Genomic DNA, 19,767 nt, shown 5'->3' with positions numbered 1-19,767 from the left:
AGGAGGTCGTGGGTTCAAACCCAACCCTGACGGCACCTGTATATTTTCATGCTCTCCCTGTGGTCCGTGCGGATTTTTCTCCGGGTCCTCCGGTGTTGTTCCTTCCACATTTTAGAAACACGCATTTGGAGTATTTGGCTGCTATAAATGTCCACGTGATAAGCCACTTTGCTGAGCTATCACTTGTGGCCAGGTCGCTCCTGAAAAAGAGATATGTAGCTCAGTGGGTCTTACTTGGTAAAATTAAAAAAAGTTTTAGTTCAGTTTAGTTTGTGATGGCATGGGATGCCTTCATTCAGCAGTGGCTGATGATGATGCTGAAAGTATACAAATAGAAATATGAGCACGTGGCAGGACGCTGCTACCTTGGTTGTGTGGCAGCAGAGCCAGCGAGTGTCATAGCCAGTGAGGAACGTTCCACTGTATTCCAAAGCTGCGTCATTGTCCTTTTCACATCTGATCACTGTTATTTTTTTCCTCCTTCAAACTTTTGACAAAGTCTGCCTTGCACAAAAAATATACACACACTCTTTCCCAACCAACAGCCAACTAATTACCCTCCTGGCAAGGAACACAGATTACATTTCTTCGTTCATTCATTGTCACGGACTTTTAAAACAAGACTGTTGTGGTATGTCACTCTGTGGTCGTACAAACAAACGCTGACACAAACCTGCTGAGACTGTGCCACGATTATAAATTGTACATATCTACCGATCGCAAAGCGGTGGTCATTTGGCGGAGCGGAGTCATGGAAGGTTCGCGCAATGTGCCACAAACCGAGTGACTTGAGTTTGATTCCCAGCCGTGGTCAGCATCAGCGGCATGTGAGATATCTGGGCCGGTCCTGGAAAAACCCTTGGCCTTCACAACCAACCTCCCCCCCCCCCCCCCCCCCACGAATATCGCATAAGAAAGACCTTCATCCAACAGTGGACTGAAAAAAAATGCTTGTAATTTATGAATGTTATTTAATACGAATCTTTTGTCGCATATGGCATCACGCTCAGGAGCTGAGTGTCACGAGAGGGCTTCGAGAAAGAGTTTGTGTCGTTTTGATATTCCTGCTCAGCTGAAGAAGGGGCAGACTATGGTGGTTTACTACGCAGTCCATCGTTTGGGTCGAATGTTCCACAATGTGTAACACCGCTTCGAATGAACTCTCGCGCTCCCGGCGCTGCTAGAATCTTCCTCCTCCTTCCATCTCTCCAGCGGTGCCAACACCTCCTCGTCCGCCCCATGAAGATCAATCAGAAGTGCAAGATGCCCCCTCCCCCCCTGCCGCCCCCACCCCCCGCCTAATCCTTACCACCAGGTAACCGACTGTTTGGTAACCACCAAAATATGCAACATCAAGAAGTCCACCACGAGCGTTGAATTCCCGCCCACTCTCCCCGACCCTCGAAATTTAATTCCGGTGGTGCCATCGGCATCTCGAGATGTAAAAAAAAATACATTTCGAAATCTGCAGCTCGTTGCCCATCACTCTGTGCGGGGGAGGTGTGTTGCCATTTTCAAGGCAAATCTCAAGGCTGTTTTTTTCTTTCTTTCCCACAATGGATTTTTCCAGAATAATTATTTTATTTTAATATCGGCGTTTTTTTATGTTTTCCATGCAAACATCATCGCGTGACAATTTGTTGGCATCCGGTTAGTGGTGTAACGACGCGTACGTTACATCGGTGAACATTTGCTGCTTCAGCTCACAAATACATCTGTCGAACCACGCGTGTTTAAGGATCGATGTTTACCAATTCACTTACGGTACGGTGCATGCGGTGGATTCATGTGACCGCCGCAGCCACTAGTGGCCGCTACACTCACTGCACTGGACAGTAATTCCTTATTTAACGCGGTAGATGCGTTCCTGAAAAGTCACCCCGTGGCGCGACAAAGAACTGAGATGAGACGACGCCACTGCGTACTGCATCATTCCGCGTCCCGTATCGTACCGCTTAGCCACGCAAGCTCGGGAAAGTAGTTCGTCCGAGTTATAAATGGTGCGAATTCCGCATTGCAATGGTGCACGATACGCGTAATAACAGTGCACGTTGTAACAGTGCACGTTGTAACAGTGCACGTTGTAACAGTGCACGTTGTAACAGTGCACGTTGTAACAGTGCACGTTGTAACAGTGCACGTTGTAACAGTGCACGTTGTAACAGTGCACGTTGTAACAGTGCACGTTGTAACAGTGCACGTTGTAACAGTGCACGTTGTAACAGTGCACGTTGTAACAGTGCACGTTGTAACAGTGCACGTTGTAACAGTGCACGTTGTAACAGTGCACGTTGTAACAGTGCACGTTGTAACAGTGCACGTTGTAACAGTGCACGTTGTAACAGTGCACGTTGTAACAGTGCACGTTGTAACAGTGCACGTTGTAACAGTGCACGTTGTAACAGTGCACGATACGCGCTGTGTGAAAGTGTTCCCTCGTGGAAGAACCGCGTTGGAGAGAAAACGCGTTGTAGTCTAAACACCGGCACGCGTTAAGCGAGCACTTGCCGTACGGTAATGGTTAAGAAATCCATTGATTATATTATTGAATTATGACAGGTCGTCGGATTGCCAGTTAGGGGAGGGTGAATCTTTATTCCTCCACATCTCCAATAATGCCCCCCACCGCCAACCAATCCCCTGAGATTGCTGAGCGCACTGTAAGCTTATATTAACATCGTTAATATTATGCGCAGATGACCTTCGTTTAACACCAGGAGAGAAAGCAATGACAATTGAAGTCTCTTCTTCAAGGGGACGCCGAGATATGCCCACCGATTGCTCGCACCAACAAACGCGCGCGAACGAAGTGAATGAAACAAAGGATCCATCACGGATACATGGCACGGCTCGTCGTCATCGTCACCATCGACACGGCCAGTGTCATCATCGTATCCGCGCAGTATTTGTCTGCCAACCCACACTGGGAGAGTGCGGACGAGAAGGGAGCCGCGACCCCTACTCCCTGTATCCCCCCCCCACCACCCCCCCCCCACCACCAACCCCCACCACATCCCCGCGAGCCTCGGAGCCGTCTGCCCGTCGTGCCAGCGCGTGACCTTGGAGGGGATGGACGAGGGCAAAAGCGGGAGACGCTCAGCGTGCAAATGACGTGGGTCGGCGGCCACCCACCCAGCCATCCCCGACGACGCCTCCTCCTCCTCCTTGGCGGCCGGGTGACTTTGATGGATACGTTCTAACCGTGGCCCGGTCGCAGCGGCTCAAACCCTCCCTGGGGGGTCTATCTCCCTCCCTCTCTCTCCCTCCCTCCCTCTCTCCCTCCCTCTCTCTCTCGCGCGTCAATTCGCCACGGCCGCGCTTCGCTGTAAACACCGCGCACGGGAGGGCGGCGGGGAAGAAACAAAACCCGAAAGGACCGCGTGCGTTATGCGATGTGGTGGTGGGGGGGGGGAGAAGCTAACCGGACGAACACTAAGCAACTAGCCAGCCACGTGTACTATAAAGCCACTATTGCTCGCCCTTACAAACGGCCAACCAGCCACAAGTGCCGTAGTCCTACCACGAATGCTTTCGTCGCTTCGCCACGACTGCCAAGCGCTATCCCCCAGACTCTTCATTTAGGCAAGCATTCATTCCTTCAGTTTTCAGCTTCATTTATTAGGTACGAGGGGGTGGGTAACAGCAGCACGCCCGGCCGCCTTTGTCTCCCCAGTGGAGATGTTGACACACCACAGCAGTTACTCGTTTGAGGCTGAGTCGACCTAGGGGAGGCCCAGGACCGGTTGAAATAATCGTCACCGGTGGTGGCCGTGAGCGGGAATCGAACTCGGGTTCGTAGCGCAGCGCGCTAACCACTACACTACAATGCGTTACGCTTCCACATGCGAGGGTCACGTGACAGATTTGACGTCACAGCTCACTTGCCGTGCAAAAAATAAATGCATTATTGAACTCCCCCCCCCCCCCCAAAAAAAAGTGTATTTTTATAATTTTTTCATGGTGTACAGTCTGGAAAGTACCCACATGGCAAATTTCAAGTTTGTTGCATGTCGGGAAGTACGCTAAACATTTTGAATAAACACACATTCACAACTTTGCCTTTTATATATATGGAGATAACCCTGTGAGCCACGCGGCTCTTGACTCGGGTGCAACCGAAACAAAACAAAAACATGAACAAGAAAACATCTTAAGGTGATTACACGCCACTCGGACGTACCCGAATCCCAACACCAGTTGGCCAGCAGATTAGTGGAGCTGGTAACCAGTCGAACGCATACTACACAGCCCCATCCGTGTGCATCTTTAACATTCACCAACCAGCCATTCAAACGCCCGGGTACGAGTTCAATCACGAACCCGACCCATCAGGCCCAGCAGCCACCAGGTACGAACGCTCACCCCAAACAACGAGCCGACTCGCCACCTGATCCCCCTTTAGGCCCCGAAGCAACTCATCCCAAACCAGTGGCCAAAACCTTCACCACCGACTGCCACGAGCACTGTGACGTCATCCCGTGTACCCGAACCCCCACCACTCCCGGGCCCTTGGCAATGTTTTGGTTCCTTTGCTGTTTTCGTGATCGCCATCGCGCAATGCGGCGCTTTGAAACAACATTTGGTTTTGTTGTTGTTGTTGTTGGTGGTGTTACAACAAACACAAGTCACAAACGGAACGCACCGCGACCCGACGTCGGCTAATGAACCCGGGGGAGTGCAGCGCACGCGACAATCACAAGGGCCGACGACGACGACGAGGAGGAGGAGGAGCAGAAAAAAGATGAATAACAGACGACGACGACGAGGAGGAGCAGCAGCAGCAGCAGCCCCTCTCCCGCTGAGCAAGTTTAAACAAAAACACACACACACACAAACGCTGGAGGGGAGAAATGTCACGAAGCGCCTCACTCTGCCACCCTCCCAACCCGGGGCCCCCCCAAGGGGGAGAGGGCGAGGGAGTGCTGGGGGGGGGGGGGGAGACTTCGTGACGTTTTTGTTTCTACTCCGTGCATTAAAACCTCGCGCTCCTTCCTTGTGAGCCCATCTCGCCAGCTCAATGTTGCCATTAGGAGCGTGCGCACCACCACCCCCCCCCTCTCTCTTTAACGCTAACCCGGCAATATAATGACTTCCTGGTCTTGACAGCCTACCGGCGAGACGCTGGGCTAAGCAAGCAGCAGCAGCAGCAGCAAGCAGCCTTGAATGCGTTTTAAAAAGCGAGTATCCCTCCGCCCAGTGATTGTCCTCGGAGCACAAGTAGCTACATATGTCGTAGCTTCCAAGGGCCCCCGCGATAAATGCTTTCAAGCTATCAATTCCGGTCCAGTGATTCTGCACTTGCTCTATTACTATAGTACTATACCGCCTTCAACTTTAATGAACGACTGGGTGTTTAAAGTTAGCGATTTGTCGTATTATCCGGCTGTATAGCGAATGAACAAATACAATGACTTTTAAGTAAATAATTTGTTGACTTAAAGCTTTCGGGACGTAGATAAGTTCAAAGTCACGTATATAGGTTTGTTATTGTCTTTGAACCTATCTACGTGACTTTACCGAAATACCAAAATAATATTTTAAAAAATCAGTGTTTTAATATTTATGTGTTTTTATTTCATTTTATTTAGGGCCCCTTTATAGCATACGCTACAGGCCCCGCACTAGCTTCATCCGGCACTGCGTCCAGCCCGAAACGTCGTAACTTGAGTCGCCGTACGTGCGTGCGCGCGTCTCTCTCCGTCTTTGTGGGTCGCAGTGTCGCAAGCGGTCAGCGCGCTGCAACTAAGAACCCTGGCGACCCGAGTTCGATTCGCGCTCAAAGCCAACACCCGTCGACTCAAGACTCAAATAAGTACCTCGGCACGACGTGCAAGATACCGCAACTCAGGGAGACAAAGGCGGCCGGGCGTGGTGCTGGCCACCCACTCCCGTCGTTTTCCGTACCAGACTTCATAGGTACTACTCGCGAACAGCACTTGCCCCAACAGTCTGTTTAGGTTACACGGGGGATCTTTGTCTTTGTTGTTTGTGAGCAGAGGTTTTTTCCGTGTTAGCTCTGTGAAATCTTTTCGGATCGTAACGTGTGTCGATTGGCATCGTGTCCATCATGATATCCACAATCCGAAAACATAACAAAAAAATTACCCTCCCAAGGCATGGGGCACTGCCTCATCCAGCAGTTGGAAATGACGAGAGGGTTGGCAATTGTAGGCGCACGCGTGTGTGAAGAAGCAAGGATTCGATTGTTGTTTTATTTAAAAATGGTATCAATTTTTAAATATATATACCGATCCACCTGACAGATGACGACGATGACGATTCACAAAAATCTCAACGCTTTCGTCAATTGCAACTGGCCGACAGAGGAGAAGCCAAACACCTAGAAATAGAAGAATAGGGGAATTGCCCTCCTTCATAGCGGAGAGACAAAGGCCAGAGGGATTATTAAGAGAACCAAAGTCGGAGACTGCACGACCATCAACCACAGCGTCACGAGTTTGGTGCGCGACTCAAATGTTAATGGCTCTGACATTTCCGTACACCAACGGTGGCATGCAAACTCGTGAACAGTGCTCTGGAAGCGTAGGCGAAAGTAGCGTTTGGGACGATGCATCCGCTCGAAAGGGGAAAGCTTCAGCCACCCACGGGTGATTTGACGGCAGGTTTGTGTGCAGGAATGCCCCATTAACAAGGGACACAGGAAGGTTTCTCACTGCGGGGAACACACCCCTGCACAACCACCCTCTCGGCGGTATTCCCCGTCCAGAAATGTGGTCCACGTTAACCGTGCGGTCTGCACGCGCACGCGCACACGTGTCTGTGCGCGTGCGCGTGGGGTGACGGTACCGTAGCGGTTTAGCACGCTAACGCCACGAACCCGGCGACCCGAGTTCGATTCCCGACCCAGGGCCAACGCGAGTGAAGGTTATCCGAACCGGTTCTGGGCATGCCCTAGGTCGACTCAGGCCTAAAATGAGTAGCTGGTGCGGCGTGTGAACATCGCCACTGGGGAGACAAAGGCGGCCCGGGGTGGTGCTGGCAAACCCACCCCCTCGTGTGCAGTGCCAGCCTTCAAAGGTGCTAGCTAACAGCACTTGCACCAACAGTCTGTTAAGGCTATACGGGGGATCTTGGTCTTTGTTATATATATGTCCATGTATGTGTGTGTGTGTACGTGTGCATGTATGTGTGCGCGTGTGCAAGTATGCATATGTGTGCGTGAAAATGCGAGTTCGTGTGTGCGTGTGTTTTTGTGTGCGTGTACATACGATTGCATGGTTGTATGTGAACGTGTATATATGGGGGGGGGATCGTTGTCTTTCAACCGACATTACTTTGTTGTGGTTTTCACTTTGTCAAAGACATCGTGTCAATTTACGTTGAGGGGAAAAAAATATTCTAGAAAGTAAAATACAAACACGTTGCCCTTCCCAGAAGTCGTACCATTAACCATGTGTTGACTTTAATCAAGTGTAACAATGACAGAGTAAAAATATTCATAATGGTGATGTATTAAAATAAAAGATTTAGTTCATCTTACAAATGGAGAACCATTTATAAATATGTATATATATTGTTTTTAAACGGCTCTCTAAAATATATATATATACCTGAAACACATTAGTCACCAGGAGGATTCAAATACCCCCCCCCCCAAAAAAAAAAACCCATCAAAGTTAAATAGCTGTCGAGAAGTGGCCGGTTTGCTCGGGAGACGTGAAAAGCACCCGAGATCGAGCAGCACCCCTGAGAGTCTGGGTTTGAATCCGGGCAGCCGCCCGTGATCACAGCGGAGATTCTCAAGTGTGGCGGCGTTGATGATCCCACTCGGCCTAATTGCTCGCAAATGAGCGCGCGCGCGATAGACGCCACCGTGCCTCGTTCGCATCTCGCCTATTTTCGCTCATTTGTAGCTCTGAGAACGGGACCGTGATCAGTTTGACGAACACGTGAAAACGCTCTTTGTGGGAGGCACATGACGTTCTTTTGAACGCGGCGGACTGAAGCAACCTCAGGAGTACAGCAGCAGCGGCGGCAGCAGCAGTTATTTGGCGCCATTTTCATATGGCGGATCTAAGACACGTGATGGTTACGCCGCTGGCTGTGAGAGTGTCCCAAATTAAGTGCGGAAAGCCTCATCTGTTGACGCGACCCCGACGGGTGAAATGAGAACTACCGATTGCTTTTGAATGTATACTCTGCAGCATCACGGAGGAGCCGCCGGTATAGGCGCGTGAGCGCGAGATATTTTTTGTTCGAACAAATCCGACGGCGGGACACATGTATGCACGTTGAACTTCTTTCGCGCCGTACGTGGCCAACCGTGGCTCATCAGAGGTGCCGGGGAAGGACGACAAATTGCGTGCATGGACATGGATGGAGTCGGGACTTAACTCCTCGTCGAATGTATTCCGGGGTCGCTCGTAGACCTCAGTAGGTGGCACGTGGGCAGCGGTAAGCACATCAATAGGTGAGAGGTACACTGGATGTGGTGTGACCGGGGCACGGAAATAGCTATTGCACCCCCCACCCCACCGATGTGTATTCGGGTCGAGGCGCGTGTTGTTTGGCGCGCTGTCCGACGTTTCGCACCACGTGCCGGGAGCTTCTTCGGGAGCGAACCGTCGGCGGCTTGTCGCGGCAAACGACACGCGGCACGAGCCGAGAGCACATCGGTGGGGTGGGATTGGGATGGGGGCAGTGCCGGATTATCCTGGTAGCACAAGTAGCTACACAAGTACTATCAAGCACTATCAAGGGCCCCGCGCTAAATACTTTCAAGCTATCAATTCCGGTTCAGTGATTCTGCACTTGCTCTATTACTATTGTACTATACTGCCTTCAACTTTTAGGAACGACTGGGTGTTTAAGGTTACAGATTTGTCGTATTATCTGGCTGTATAGCAAATGCGAAAATACAATTACTTTACTATGCAAGTGAAAAATGTGTTTTAATATTTATGTGTGTTGTTTTTTTTTTCAATTTAGGGTCCCCTTATTACATATGCTACAGGCCCCGCACTCGCTTAGTCCTGCACTGGTTGGGAGAGAGCTGTCACGGCGAGACCGCGACAACCTACCGCGGTAGACAGAGCCGGACCCAACGTGACCCATGGAATGGGCGCGTAGCCTCACCGGCGTAGCTCATGTAGTTGTTGAACGGCGTGTGCTGAAAGTAGCGCTGGTTGCAGGTGTCGTTCCGGGGCTCCGGGTCGTGGCACAGCTTATTCTGCGGCGTGGGGGCCGTGTCGGCGCAGAGGTCCCCCTTCTCCAGCGACGGGGTGGTCTCCTGGCAGGGGTCGTTGCAGGATTCGGTCTCCGACACCCCCCGGAAGACGTGGTAAAGTCCCAGGTTGTGGCCCAGCTCGTGGATGATGGTGTGCGTGTGTCCGGCCTTGCCATAGTACGTGGGATTGAGCACCACGCCACCTGCTCGTTCCGAACGATTAATTACGATGATTGATAATCAATACGCAATCATCAGGGTGGCAGACACTGGCGGCGAGATAGCGGCGAGACGTAGCCCGGGCGCAGACGGAAATTACAGAAGGCCCAATTTAAATCATGTGATTAAAAACACGTGATTAAAGCCGTGGATAATTACAGCCACTTCAATTGTGGTATTTATAATTTAGACGGAGCAAAAATACAGATTCTATCTCCGTCAGAATATAAGCAGCAATTGTAATATTATCAGATTCCGAATAATGCCGTTTTCCGATTTTCGCACTAATTATTCGAATGAAACGTCGTGCGGGTGCTTTGAGCGTAAAACTGCACAACGTGCACCCTTGTTTAGCCCAATAAAGCCGAATGGCCGTCCTGCAAAACGACACGCGCATCTCTATTGTTTACAGGGCCCAAGCGAGACGGTGGTTTCACACACTGCGCGAGAGGGGTGAGGGATATCTGAACGCGTCCCTCGGCACCCACGCCTCTCCACCCCCTTTAGTACCAACCCGCACCGACCGTTGTATGGTGAAGTATGGTCGTACGACTCCCATGTCCGACAAAGCGTGGGGAGAGGAGAGGCATCCATCCAGCAGCGGACGGACAAGGCACTGCAAATTAGTCTACGTTATTGTGTTGTCTCGTGAAGAATGATAATAATGAATTTGTTGTGAAAACTTTTTTCATTGTTTGTGCTAATTGTTTTGGTGCCATTTCGTTATTTGTTTATTCATATTTTTATTTCTCCTGGGTACAAGTAGGGTTTTCATTTGCTTGATAGTGGCCATCTACGAGATTTGGTCCTCATATATAATGAATGTACCGCAATGTGGCAATGCTTTTAGCATAAATGACGACGTATAAAATTAAAGTATTATTAAGAGCAGCGAACGGACAAAGTGCTACAAATGAGTACACGTCATTGCATTATGTCTAATAAATACGGCTAAGCCACAGGAGGAGACAAGAGCGGTGCTAATTACGACCAATAGCGATCTGTAGAGCCCTTCAACATCCACCCAGCCAACCGATACATTAGCATAATGCTAATCGTGTAGATCGCGGGGCGAGAGTTATGTTACACCGCTGGCTGCCTGGGTCTCTCCCTTCCTTTCTTGTCAATTGGCAGCACTCCACGACTTCATTGCGGTAATCACAGCGAATATTCTGGCATTCCCCAAGTGCCGAGTCGCATTTTTAGTCAGTTTGACAAAACTGCATTGAAGAAGGAAAATCCGGCGTTCTGAACGCACTTGGACCGGCATTCAGACTTTGCGGCGCGCTTGCCTTAAAATTCCAGTTTGTCTTTGTGGTTAAGGCGTTAATTCGCACGCTCCAATTTAAAATCGTAATTCACAGACCGTTGCCAATCTACTAGCTGAGTGACGGCCTTCCTTCCCCGTGCCACGTCAGTGCTTGGGGGTTGTTTGACCGTACTTGACCGTGCACTGACCCCGGGTTACCGGATTCGTACCGCTGTGTGCTAGCCACTGCGCCACCGCTCCCCAAATCGAACCGTTCACGCGAACTCTGAGGTCATCCTCGCATCGAACAAAAGACGGTCACCGCATCGCGTGCTTTCAGATGCCCTTATGAGGCCGTCAGGAACGCTCTTCCTTCCGATATTAGGAAGCCACTGGAGCTATGGAACTTTTCAGTCATCTGGATTGAAAACTAATTTCTTGAGAACCGCTTTTTGGGATTAGTTTGTTGTCCTTCCTCCGCACCTCCGATTGGCACGGTTGGCTATGCACGGTGCGAAAGAAGTTCAACATATGTTACCGATGACAATTTTGAACATTATTTTAGTGATTGAGAAAATATTGCTTTATAACATATATTTGCATAACTAATTAGTAATTCTATCAAATTTGTATAAATATTAAGACCACAATACAGAGAGAATACATAGTCAGCAAAGCGTTAGTAAGGCATTGGTTCAACGCTGTGTATCAGTGTGTGTAGTGTTAGTAAGGCACTAGTTTAACGTTGTGTATCAGTGTGTGTTGTGTTAGTAAGGCACTAGTTTAACGTTGTGTATCAGTGTGTATAGTGTTAGTAAGGCATTAGTTTAACGCTGAGTATCAGTGTGTGTAATGTTAGTAAGGCACTAGTTTAACGCTGTGTATCAGTGTGTGTAGTGTTAGTAAGGCACTAGTTTAACGTTGTGTATCAGTGTGTGTTGTGTTAGTAAGGCACTAGTTTAACGCTGTGTATCAGTGTGTGTTGTGTTAGTAAGGCACTAGTTTAACGTTGTGTATCAGTGTGTGATGTGTTAGTGAGGCATTGGTTTAACGCTGTGTATCAGTGTGAGTTTGTGTTAGTAAGGCACTAGTTTAACGTTGTGTATCAGTGTGTGTTGTGTTAGTAAGGCACTAGTTTAACGCTGTGTATCAGTGTGTGTAGTGTTAGTAAGGCATTAGTTTAACGTTGTGTATCAGTGTGTGTTGTGTCAGTAAGGCACTAGTTTAACGTTGTGTATCAGTGTGTGTAGTGTTAGTAAGGCACTAGTTTAACGTTGTGTATCAGTGTGTGTAGTGTTAGTAAGGCACTAGTTTAACGTTGTGTGTCAGTGTATTTAGTGTTAGTAAGGCACTAGTTTAACGTTGTGTATCAGTGTGTGTTGTGTTAGTAAGGCACTAGTTTAACGTTGTGTATCAGTGTGTGTTGTGTTAGTGAGGCACTAGTTTAACGTTGTGTATCAGTGTGTGTTGTGTTAGTAAGGTACTAGTTTAACGTTGTGTATCAGTGTGTGTTGCGTTAGTAAGGCACTAGTTTAACGTTGTGTATCAGTGTGTGTTGTGTTAGTAAGGCACTAGTTTAACGTTGTGTATCAGTGTGTGTTGTGTTAGTAAGGCACTAGTTTAACGTTGTGTATCAGTGTGTGTTGTGTTAGTAAGGTACTAGTTTAACGTTGTGTATCAGTGTGTGTTGCGTTAGTAAGGCACTAGTTTAACGTTGTGTATCAGTGTGTGTTGTGTTAGTAAGGCACTAGTTTAACGTTGTGTATCAGTGTGTGTTGTGTTAGTAAGGCACTAGTTTAACGTTGTGTATCAGTGTGTGTTGTGTTAGTAAGGCACTAGTTTAACGTTGTGTATCAGTGTGTGTTGTGTTAGTAAGGCACTAGTTTAACGTTGTGTATCAGTGTGTGTTGTGTTAGTAAGGCACTAGTTTAACGTTGTGTATCAGTGTGTATAGTGTTAGTAAGGCACTAGTTTAACGTTGTGTATCAGTGTGTGTTGTGTTAGTAAGGCACTAGTTTAACGTTGTGTATTAGTGTGAGTTGTGTTAGTAAGGCACTAGTTTAACGCTGAGTATCAGTGTGTGTTGTGTTAGTAAGGCATTGGTTTAACGTTGTGTATCAGTGTGTGTTGTGTTAGTAAGGCACTAGTTTAACGTTGTGTATCAGTGTGTGTAGTGTTAGTAAGGCACTAGTTTAACGTTGTGTATCAGTGTGTGTTGTGTTAGTAAGGCACTAGTTTAACGTTGTGTATCAGTGTGTAGTGTTAGTAAGGCACTAGTTTAACGCTGAGTATCAGTGTGTGTTGTCGCCGATGTTCCCTGTGCACATTTAAAACTTCTCCCGCACGGTCTCCATTCCACAGCCTGCGTGCCCCCCAGCCCCCCCCCCCCTGAGAAGCTTTCGTGCTCCCCCGCCACACCCCTCCCCCCAGGAAGGGGTCACCAGGGGTCACCAGGGGTCACCCCCCCCCCACCCCCACGGATTGAGGACCGCTGTAGTAGGCTCTGACTACGAGAAATTGGCTCGTACCAAGGTGGGTCAGAGCTTCCTTATCCCAGGGCCAAGTGGCCACTCCGGCCAGGTCCTCGCCCACGGAGTTGGCGAAGTAGATGTTGAGATGCGTCGAGCCGTTGAGCCTCAGGATCTCCTTGAGCTCCTTCACGTCCAGGTAGATCCTTTTTTAGAACGGAAAAGAACGCGCAGCTTGTAAAATAACGCGCGAAGTTCTCGCGACGTGCGGGGGTGACCTCTTTGTAACGGAGGAAAGAGGCCGCCCCATTAGAAACGTTTGACGAGGCGCGATGCAATGCGGGGTACGCTACGGCGCGTCGAAATGCCACGGCGTCTCGAGGTGGTGAACAGAGGCAGGTGCAGAGGCATCCCTCGATTTACGACAGGGGATGCGTTCTTCAGAAAAATAACTCGTAAAAACGAAATGTTGTAAAGGGGAATGGCTCTTCCCATTAATTTTTTTTTTTTTAAATGAGGTATGCGTTTCGGACAGTCATTCCAAACGCTACTCCTAACCTAAAAAAATATACACCTGTATCACTTTTAACAATTAAAAATATAATAGAGAACGTGCATATTAAAACGGTTGAATAATTAATTTAACACTGGCATTAAACATTTTAATTGTTTGTTCATTAAGTTAATATTGTATCTGTTATCACTATTACATAGTTTTCTACTTCTTCCTTTTCGACAAAGAGCCCTGAATAAATTGAGACTAAACATCAAGTTATGAAATCTCAAAGATTACAATTGTAATCTGAAAAAAAAGTCCTAAATTAATTTCCAAAAGAGATTTCATGCTCGCATTAACGTTAATGGAAGTCAGTTTTGAATGTGTTAAAAGAAATCAAATAAAAAAACCCTATATGATTGACAACCCTATGTTAGTACCCTGCTTACATATGGTGTGCTTATAACCGACTTCTACTACGTTCGAGGGAGAGTGATTTTTTTGTTTGTTTTGCGGTGAAAGGCAGCGACGTTGACGTCACTCCGTTGATTTATCTGTCGAACAGAAAAGCGATTGTGAATTCGGTCGAAAAGCTTGGCCTTCGTGCTCTGGAAATGAACGCGTGACGTCACGCCAGTCGAACTCAACACCCTTTGTCTGACAAAAGCAAATCGACAGCGCAGCGACCCCGCCGGCCAGGCCAGCCACCCGGCGCAATTCCGTCGCCGGCGCACGCGTGGCTGCGTTCGTACACTGCGTTCAAACGCCACGCCTTGCGCTCAGCCACCTCTCTGTCTGCATCTTTTTGCCAAGTTCTTACAAAGCATCCATAATAGCGGAGGTTTTTTTTTTGGGGGGGGGGCGGTGGGGTTAGGTCGCATGAATATAAATGTGTCGTTAAACCCGCCACCACCCGACACAGCCAATTAGTAAGGTTTGTCACGTAAACAAAACATGCCAATTGGTTACTAGTTTGGCACACCGGTGTGTTGGAGAGTGAAGCAACAACATTTACATTTCGGTAATTACAACCAGCCTCATCAGGCGGCAGCCAGAATTGAATTTACGCAATCTCACCCAAAAAAAACTCTTTTATGGAAAATTTTGCTCGTGAAAGCCTATGTGTTATTCTTACAATGTATGTTGAACTCATTTTGCACTTTACGTCGCCAATCGCGCTTAATCAGAGGTGCGAATAACCATGCTCAATTCAAGAAACGCATTCACTCTCATCTATCAGATCTTCAATTGCGCTGTTTGTTTATCTGTTAGGCTCGATTAAAGAAAAATCAGCACGCTAACATTTCGATAACACTCCTTGTGACATTTGTCAAGGCCGGGAGGTTGCCATGGCCGATGCCACAGATGTGACCACAACTTACCATGCACTTCTTTCTTGAAGTTGTTGTCGTTGTTTTGTTATCGCTGCTGCTGTGCTCTCATGTAACATATCCGGGCAACTCGATGAATGGGATCATCCGTGCAACAAATGAAATAGACTTTAACTTTCTTCCTTCCGCCAAATCCCATAATTGTAGTGAGGCCAACACCAGACCTTCAGGGTCTGCCAGTAAGATTGCCTTTGCTGCACGCTCACAAATTAGCATCGCCACCTCCGAGATATCAAAAAAAATATGGGACATTTCACGGCAAGAATAATATCGCACAATACCGGAATCATCTCGGGTGGTAGATTTTTCCGCCCTGGGAAGAATTAGAGACTTCCCAGAACAGCAGCAACCTCTAACCAACAAAGAAGCAAAAGGAGGATCCTGGGAAAAGCAGGACATGGTGGCGGCAACCCGAGCAATCTTCGGCGACCAACTCGGAAACGCATCGCGTCTGGCGACCGGTGCAAATACGCGAGCGTGCGCATCGGTCATCCGGAGGTCGCGCGTGTACCTCTGCGGTATTTTCCATTAAAAACAACAGACACACACGCACGCCGCACCTATTGGGCGACTCGGGATCGAAGCAGGTCCTCGTCATGTTGTCGGAGAATTGCTCGCAGCAGTCTCCGTTGTCGAACGCGTTCTTCGCCGTGTTGCATTCGGGGTCGCAAACGCCGTTCTCCATCATTTCCAAATTACAATCGGCCGCGTGTCCCGACGACGACGACGACGATGACGACGAGGAGGAGGAGGAGGAGGATGATGGGTAGTGGCCGGAGAGCGGCTGGCAGTCGCCCCCATCGTAGCCGGTCAAGGGGTGGCTGCACTCGGGGTCACAGTTCTGATTGCCCACCTTGGCGTGCTCGCAGTTGGCCAGGATGATGCGCTGGCGCAGCGAGGCATTAACAACGTCCACGACGGTGAGCACCCAGGAGATGTTGTACCTGCGCGCAGGTTCGCAGAGGTCAGGTCGTGGTTGTGGTTGCTGTGCGGCACAATTAAACGTAAGCATTACCGGTACACAATCGATTTTTTTGGGGGTCGGGCGCACGTAGGCCGTGTAGATTACGTGGCCAAATGTTCTGTCAAGAAACTCTCCTCCGTCCGACAAATTTAGTGGTCACGTGGTGTACAAGCTCTTGACGCACCAATTAGCGTTGTTTCAGCTCGCCGGTAAAATTGAAGAACAATTCTGGCAGTGATCACAAAAATAATTGAAACAACAATCATTGCCACGTCTGGCGCTTGTACACACCTGTGACAATTTAATTAGTTTGAGATATGTCGGGTGGTGAAGGATTTTGCTCCCCACAAATATCACAGGCTCTTGGTGCAAGTGCTGTTAGCGAGCACCTATGAAGGCCGGCACGGCACACGAAGGGGTGGATGGCCAGCACCACGCCCGGCCGCCTTTGTCTCCCTAGTGGCGATGTTAACACACCGCACCAGGTACTCATTTGAGGCTGAATGGATCTAGGGGCAGGCCCAGGACCGGTTCAGATATTCGTCACCGGTGTTGGCCGTGAGCAAGAACCGAACTCGGGTCGCCGGGTCCATAGCACAGTGCTCCCCACAGTCACACACACGCGCACGTGCACACGTGCACACGCAGTACCCCCCCCCCCCCCAACACGCAGGCCGCCCAACCCCACCTTTGGAAAGCCTGGTTGAGCACGCGGTGCTGGTCCTCAATCTGCTCGCGGCTGACCGTCGGGTTTTCGCCGGGGGCCTCGTAGATGTTCACCAGGCGGTAGCGCACCACCTTGGGCTCGCGCAGCGGCCAGTAGCTGTTGTAGCCGGAGATGACGTGCACGTTGTCGCACACCGTCTGCCCGCACGGCGGCGGCACGAGCACCGGCCCGGCGGACGCCGCCGCCGCCGCCGCCGGCCGCCCGGCCGCCGTCCCGGCGCCGCCTCCGCCGCCGTCGCCGGCCTCGCTCGCCTGCACCGACTGTACGCGGGGGTAGGCGCCCCCCTTGACCGCGAGCCAGCCGACCTTGAGCGCGTCGAAGTCGTCGCCGCCGCCCGCGACGTCGGCCGCGGGCGCGGCGCCGCCGCCGCCGCCGCCGCCGCTCGAGCGGACGCCTCGCTCGGCCCACGCGCGGATCTCGCCGGAGCCGAGCGCCCGCCGCCAGAGTCGCAGGCCGCTCAGGAATCCGCGGTAGGCGCGCTCGCCCCGCGCGTTGTCGCCGCCCAGCACCAGCGTCTTGCAGGCGGCCACCTCGGGGGCGAAGAGCGGCCCCGCGCGGCCCGACACGCGCGACCTGGCGACCCGCGCGCCGTTCACGAACAGGCCGAGCCGCCGGCCGTCGTAGGTGGCGGCCAGGTGGGTCCACGCGTCGGGGACGTAGCGCAGGGGCGACACGAGCGTCGTGGCCGAGCGCGAGTTGTCGGCGTTCAGGGAGAAGAAGTAGCGCGAGCGGGCCGGGGCGTGAGCGGCCGCGGCCGCGGCGGCGGCGGCCGAGGTCGGGGCGCCGCCGTGGTGCGTCCCGGCGGGGTTCACGTGGACGATGCCGAGCGACCATCCCTTGTCGTGCCGGCCGTAGAAGCAGTCGTCGAAGAGCCCTGCGGAAACGACGGCCGGTGTGGTGAACCGTCAGAGTGTGCGCGCAAGCGTTGGTTCGCGAGACGGGTTCGCGAGGTTGCGTGTTGCCGCCCTCGTGAAGCGATGGCGGACGCCGCTTTTATCGGTGTGGTCTGGTTTTCCCGGAGGGCAGTGGTTCTTTACCTTTCCCGCAGCCTTGCACCCCATTGGTTCTCAGTCGTAAGAAAAAAATGCATAATATTAATAAATATATAGGGTTTATGAAACAAAGTAGTTTTACTTACGTGCCCAAGGAGCTCTTTCTCCTATGTCAGCAGTTCTCCTGCTGTGTTTGTTTCACCTGATGACGATTGCTTGTGTTGCGATCGAAACGTCGCGATCTATTAATTTTCTATCTACGTGACTGTACCGAAAGAAGCAAAGAGTATGGATTCCTGCAGTCACGAAAGCTTCAAATCAAAATTGTGTTTAACCTTCCAATAAAAATCCACTCATGTCTCGCACCCCCAGAAAGGGCATCTCGCATCCCCCGGGAAGTGCGTGCACCACAGGTTAAGAACCACTGCCGCATGCGAAACGTGTCCCTACGAGCAACACAAACTCATAACAGGGATTCGTTCATCTGCGATCGAAGCTACGAGAGGTATGGTGCCCTCCCCACTGCCCACGACAGACGGACGGACAGGCGGACAGAATTAACGCCACGCAAACGCTTTCGACCGTTGTATGTTAAACTTGAATTGCTATTCGGAGATGAAACCTCTTGTCGGAAAGCGTTAATACATGGGTTCTCAGTCCTGATGTATTTGACGTGTTTTGTTTTTCGTTGGTTGAGTTTTAATTGCTGGAATGTTTGAGTCACGTAAGAGGTGAGTGTCCACGTTAATACGTTTCGACGAGAAATAAAGTGCGAGAGAAATTGGTGAATTTGACCAAAATTAAGATTCGATGACGGTAATAGAATTACTGACTTGCAACCCTTTGTTACTCTACTGCTAGATGAAGAACTCCCTATACCAATGTCGACCATGGGGGTTGCTTGACCATGCTTCACCACTCTGGTCAGTTCAAGAAAAAGGGTGGCCCAGGACCTGTTCAGATATCACTCGCCACTGACATTGTCCATGACCAGGAATCGACACTCAAGTCGATGGGTTCATAGCGCAACGTGCTAACCACTGCTCCATCATTCCAATGGAATTCAACAACACGTTAAACTTTTTTAGCACCATACAAAACCAATCGTGCTCATCAGAGGCGCGGGGGAGGGACAACAAACTAAACACAAAAAGCAGTTCTAAAGAAATTAGTTTTCAATCCAGATTTAAAAGTGCATTGCTCCGATGGCATCCTAACATCGGAAGGAAGAGAGTTCCAGATGGCCACAGAAGCGCATCTGAAAGCGCGCGACGCAGTGGACCGTATTTGTTCGAATCCGTATCTGTTTTATGAAAGCTTATCGACATAATCCACAGGCACATCACACAAATCACGTGTGCAGTGCTCAGAGGTGCAAGGTGTGAATGAACACGGCAATGAAAAGGACACACTTGAAGTGGACTTCACCGCAATAACTTCCAGGTCGTAAATTTTTTATAACCCAGCTTTTACTGGACCACATTCGAAAATTTTAAAACACACGGATCAGAGAACAAACACAAATTAAACAGATAATATTGACTTAAGTAAGCTGGGGCTTGGGCAGGATACATCCGTAGCAGGGGTGGGGGTGGGGGGCGACAGCCAAGCGGCGACTGGGTACAGGAACGGCAGCAGCCGGAAAGGAGAAAGTGCGTAAGACGGAGGCCCTCACAGGGATGGAGCAATGAGATAGGCCCCATGTGCAGGAGCGAGATGGATTTCGGTGCCACGAGCAAGACCGTGAGCGGACGACAGTGATTGTGGGGGGAGCCTTCGTCCACAGCGGTGGATAAATCATGCCTCTTTTTGATGATGATGATGACTTTCAAATGGAGAAGTCTAACATGTGCACAACGATGTCAAACAACAAACTGACAACATTAATCGAAACATTTTTAAAACTACATCTTCCCCACCCCCCCACCCCCCCCCCCAAATATTTATGGCCTACAATTGTTCGTACAAAATTGTGTTACAATGACAAACGTAATCAGATTTAACTCGAAGTTTAACCGAGAATTATTAAAACACCACTTATTCCGTCACGAATCTAATCTGCATCTTTTAATTT

General features: G+C 50.0%; 1 protein-coding gene across 4 annotated transcripts in view; it reads right to left on the bottom strand.

Moving 5' to 3' along the window:
- Nucleotides 1-19,767, bottom strand: part of LOC116944890 (pappalysin-1-like) — a 169,192-nt gene that overhangs the window by 117,647 nt on the left and 31,778 nt on the right. For all 4 annotated transcript variants that reach the window (XM_076068800.1, XM_076068798.1, XM_076068799.1 and 1 more), the window contains exons 2-5: nucleotides 16,663-17,575; nucleotides 15,571-15,954; nucleotides 13,184-13,329; nucleotides 9,097-9,390 (exon numbers count right to left, since the gene is read on the bottom strand). In XM_076068800.1, the coding sequence (XP_075924915.1) occupies nucleotides 9,097-9,390; nucleotides 13,184-13,329; nucleotides 15,571-15,954; nucleotides 16,663-17,575 (1,737 nt within the window). The remainder of the gene's footprint in view (nucleotides 1-9,096; nucleotides 9,391-13,183; nucleotides 13,330-15,570; nucleotides 15,955-16,662; nucleotides 17,576-19,767) is intronic.

Source organism: Petromyzon marinus, chromosome 22, assembly GCF_048934315.1.
Source record: "Petromyzon marinus isolate PM22_M1 ecotype Great Lakes invasive population chromosome 22, UKy_Petmar_22M1.pri1.0, whole genome shotgun sequence".
Taxonomy (NCBI): domain Eukaryota; kingdom Metazoa; phylum Chordata; class Hyperoartia; order Petromyzontiformes; family Petromyzontidae; genus Petromyzon; species Petromyzon marinus.
The sequence above is the reverse complement of the archived record's forward strand: the minus strand, read 5'-3'. Positions and strand labels throughout refer to the sequence as shown.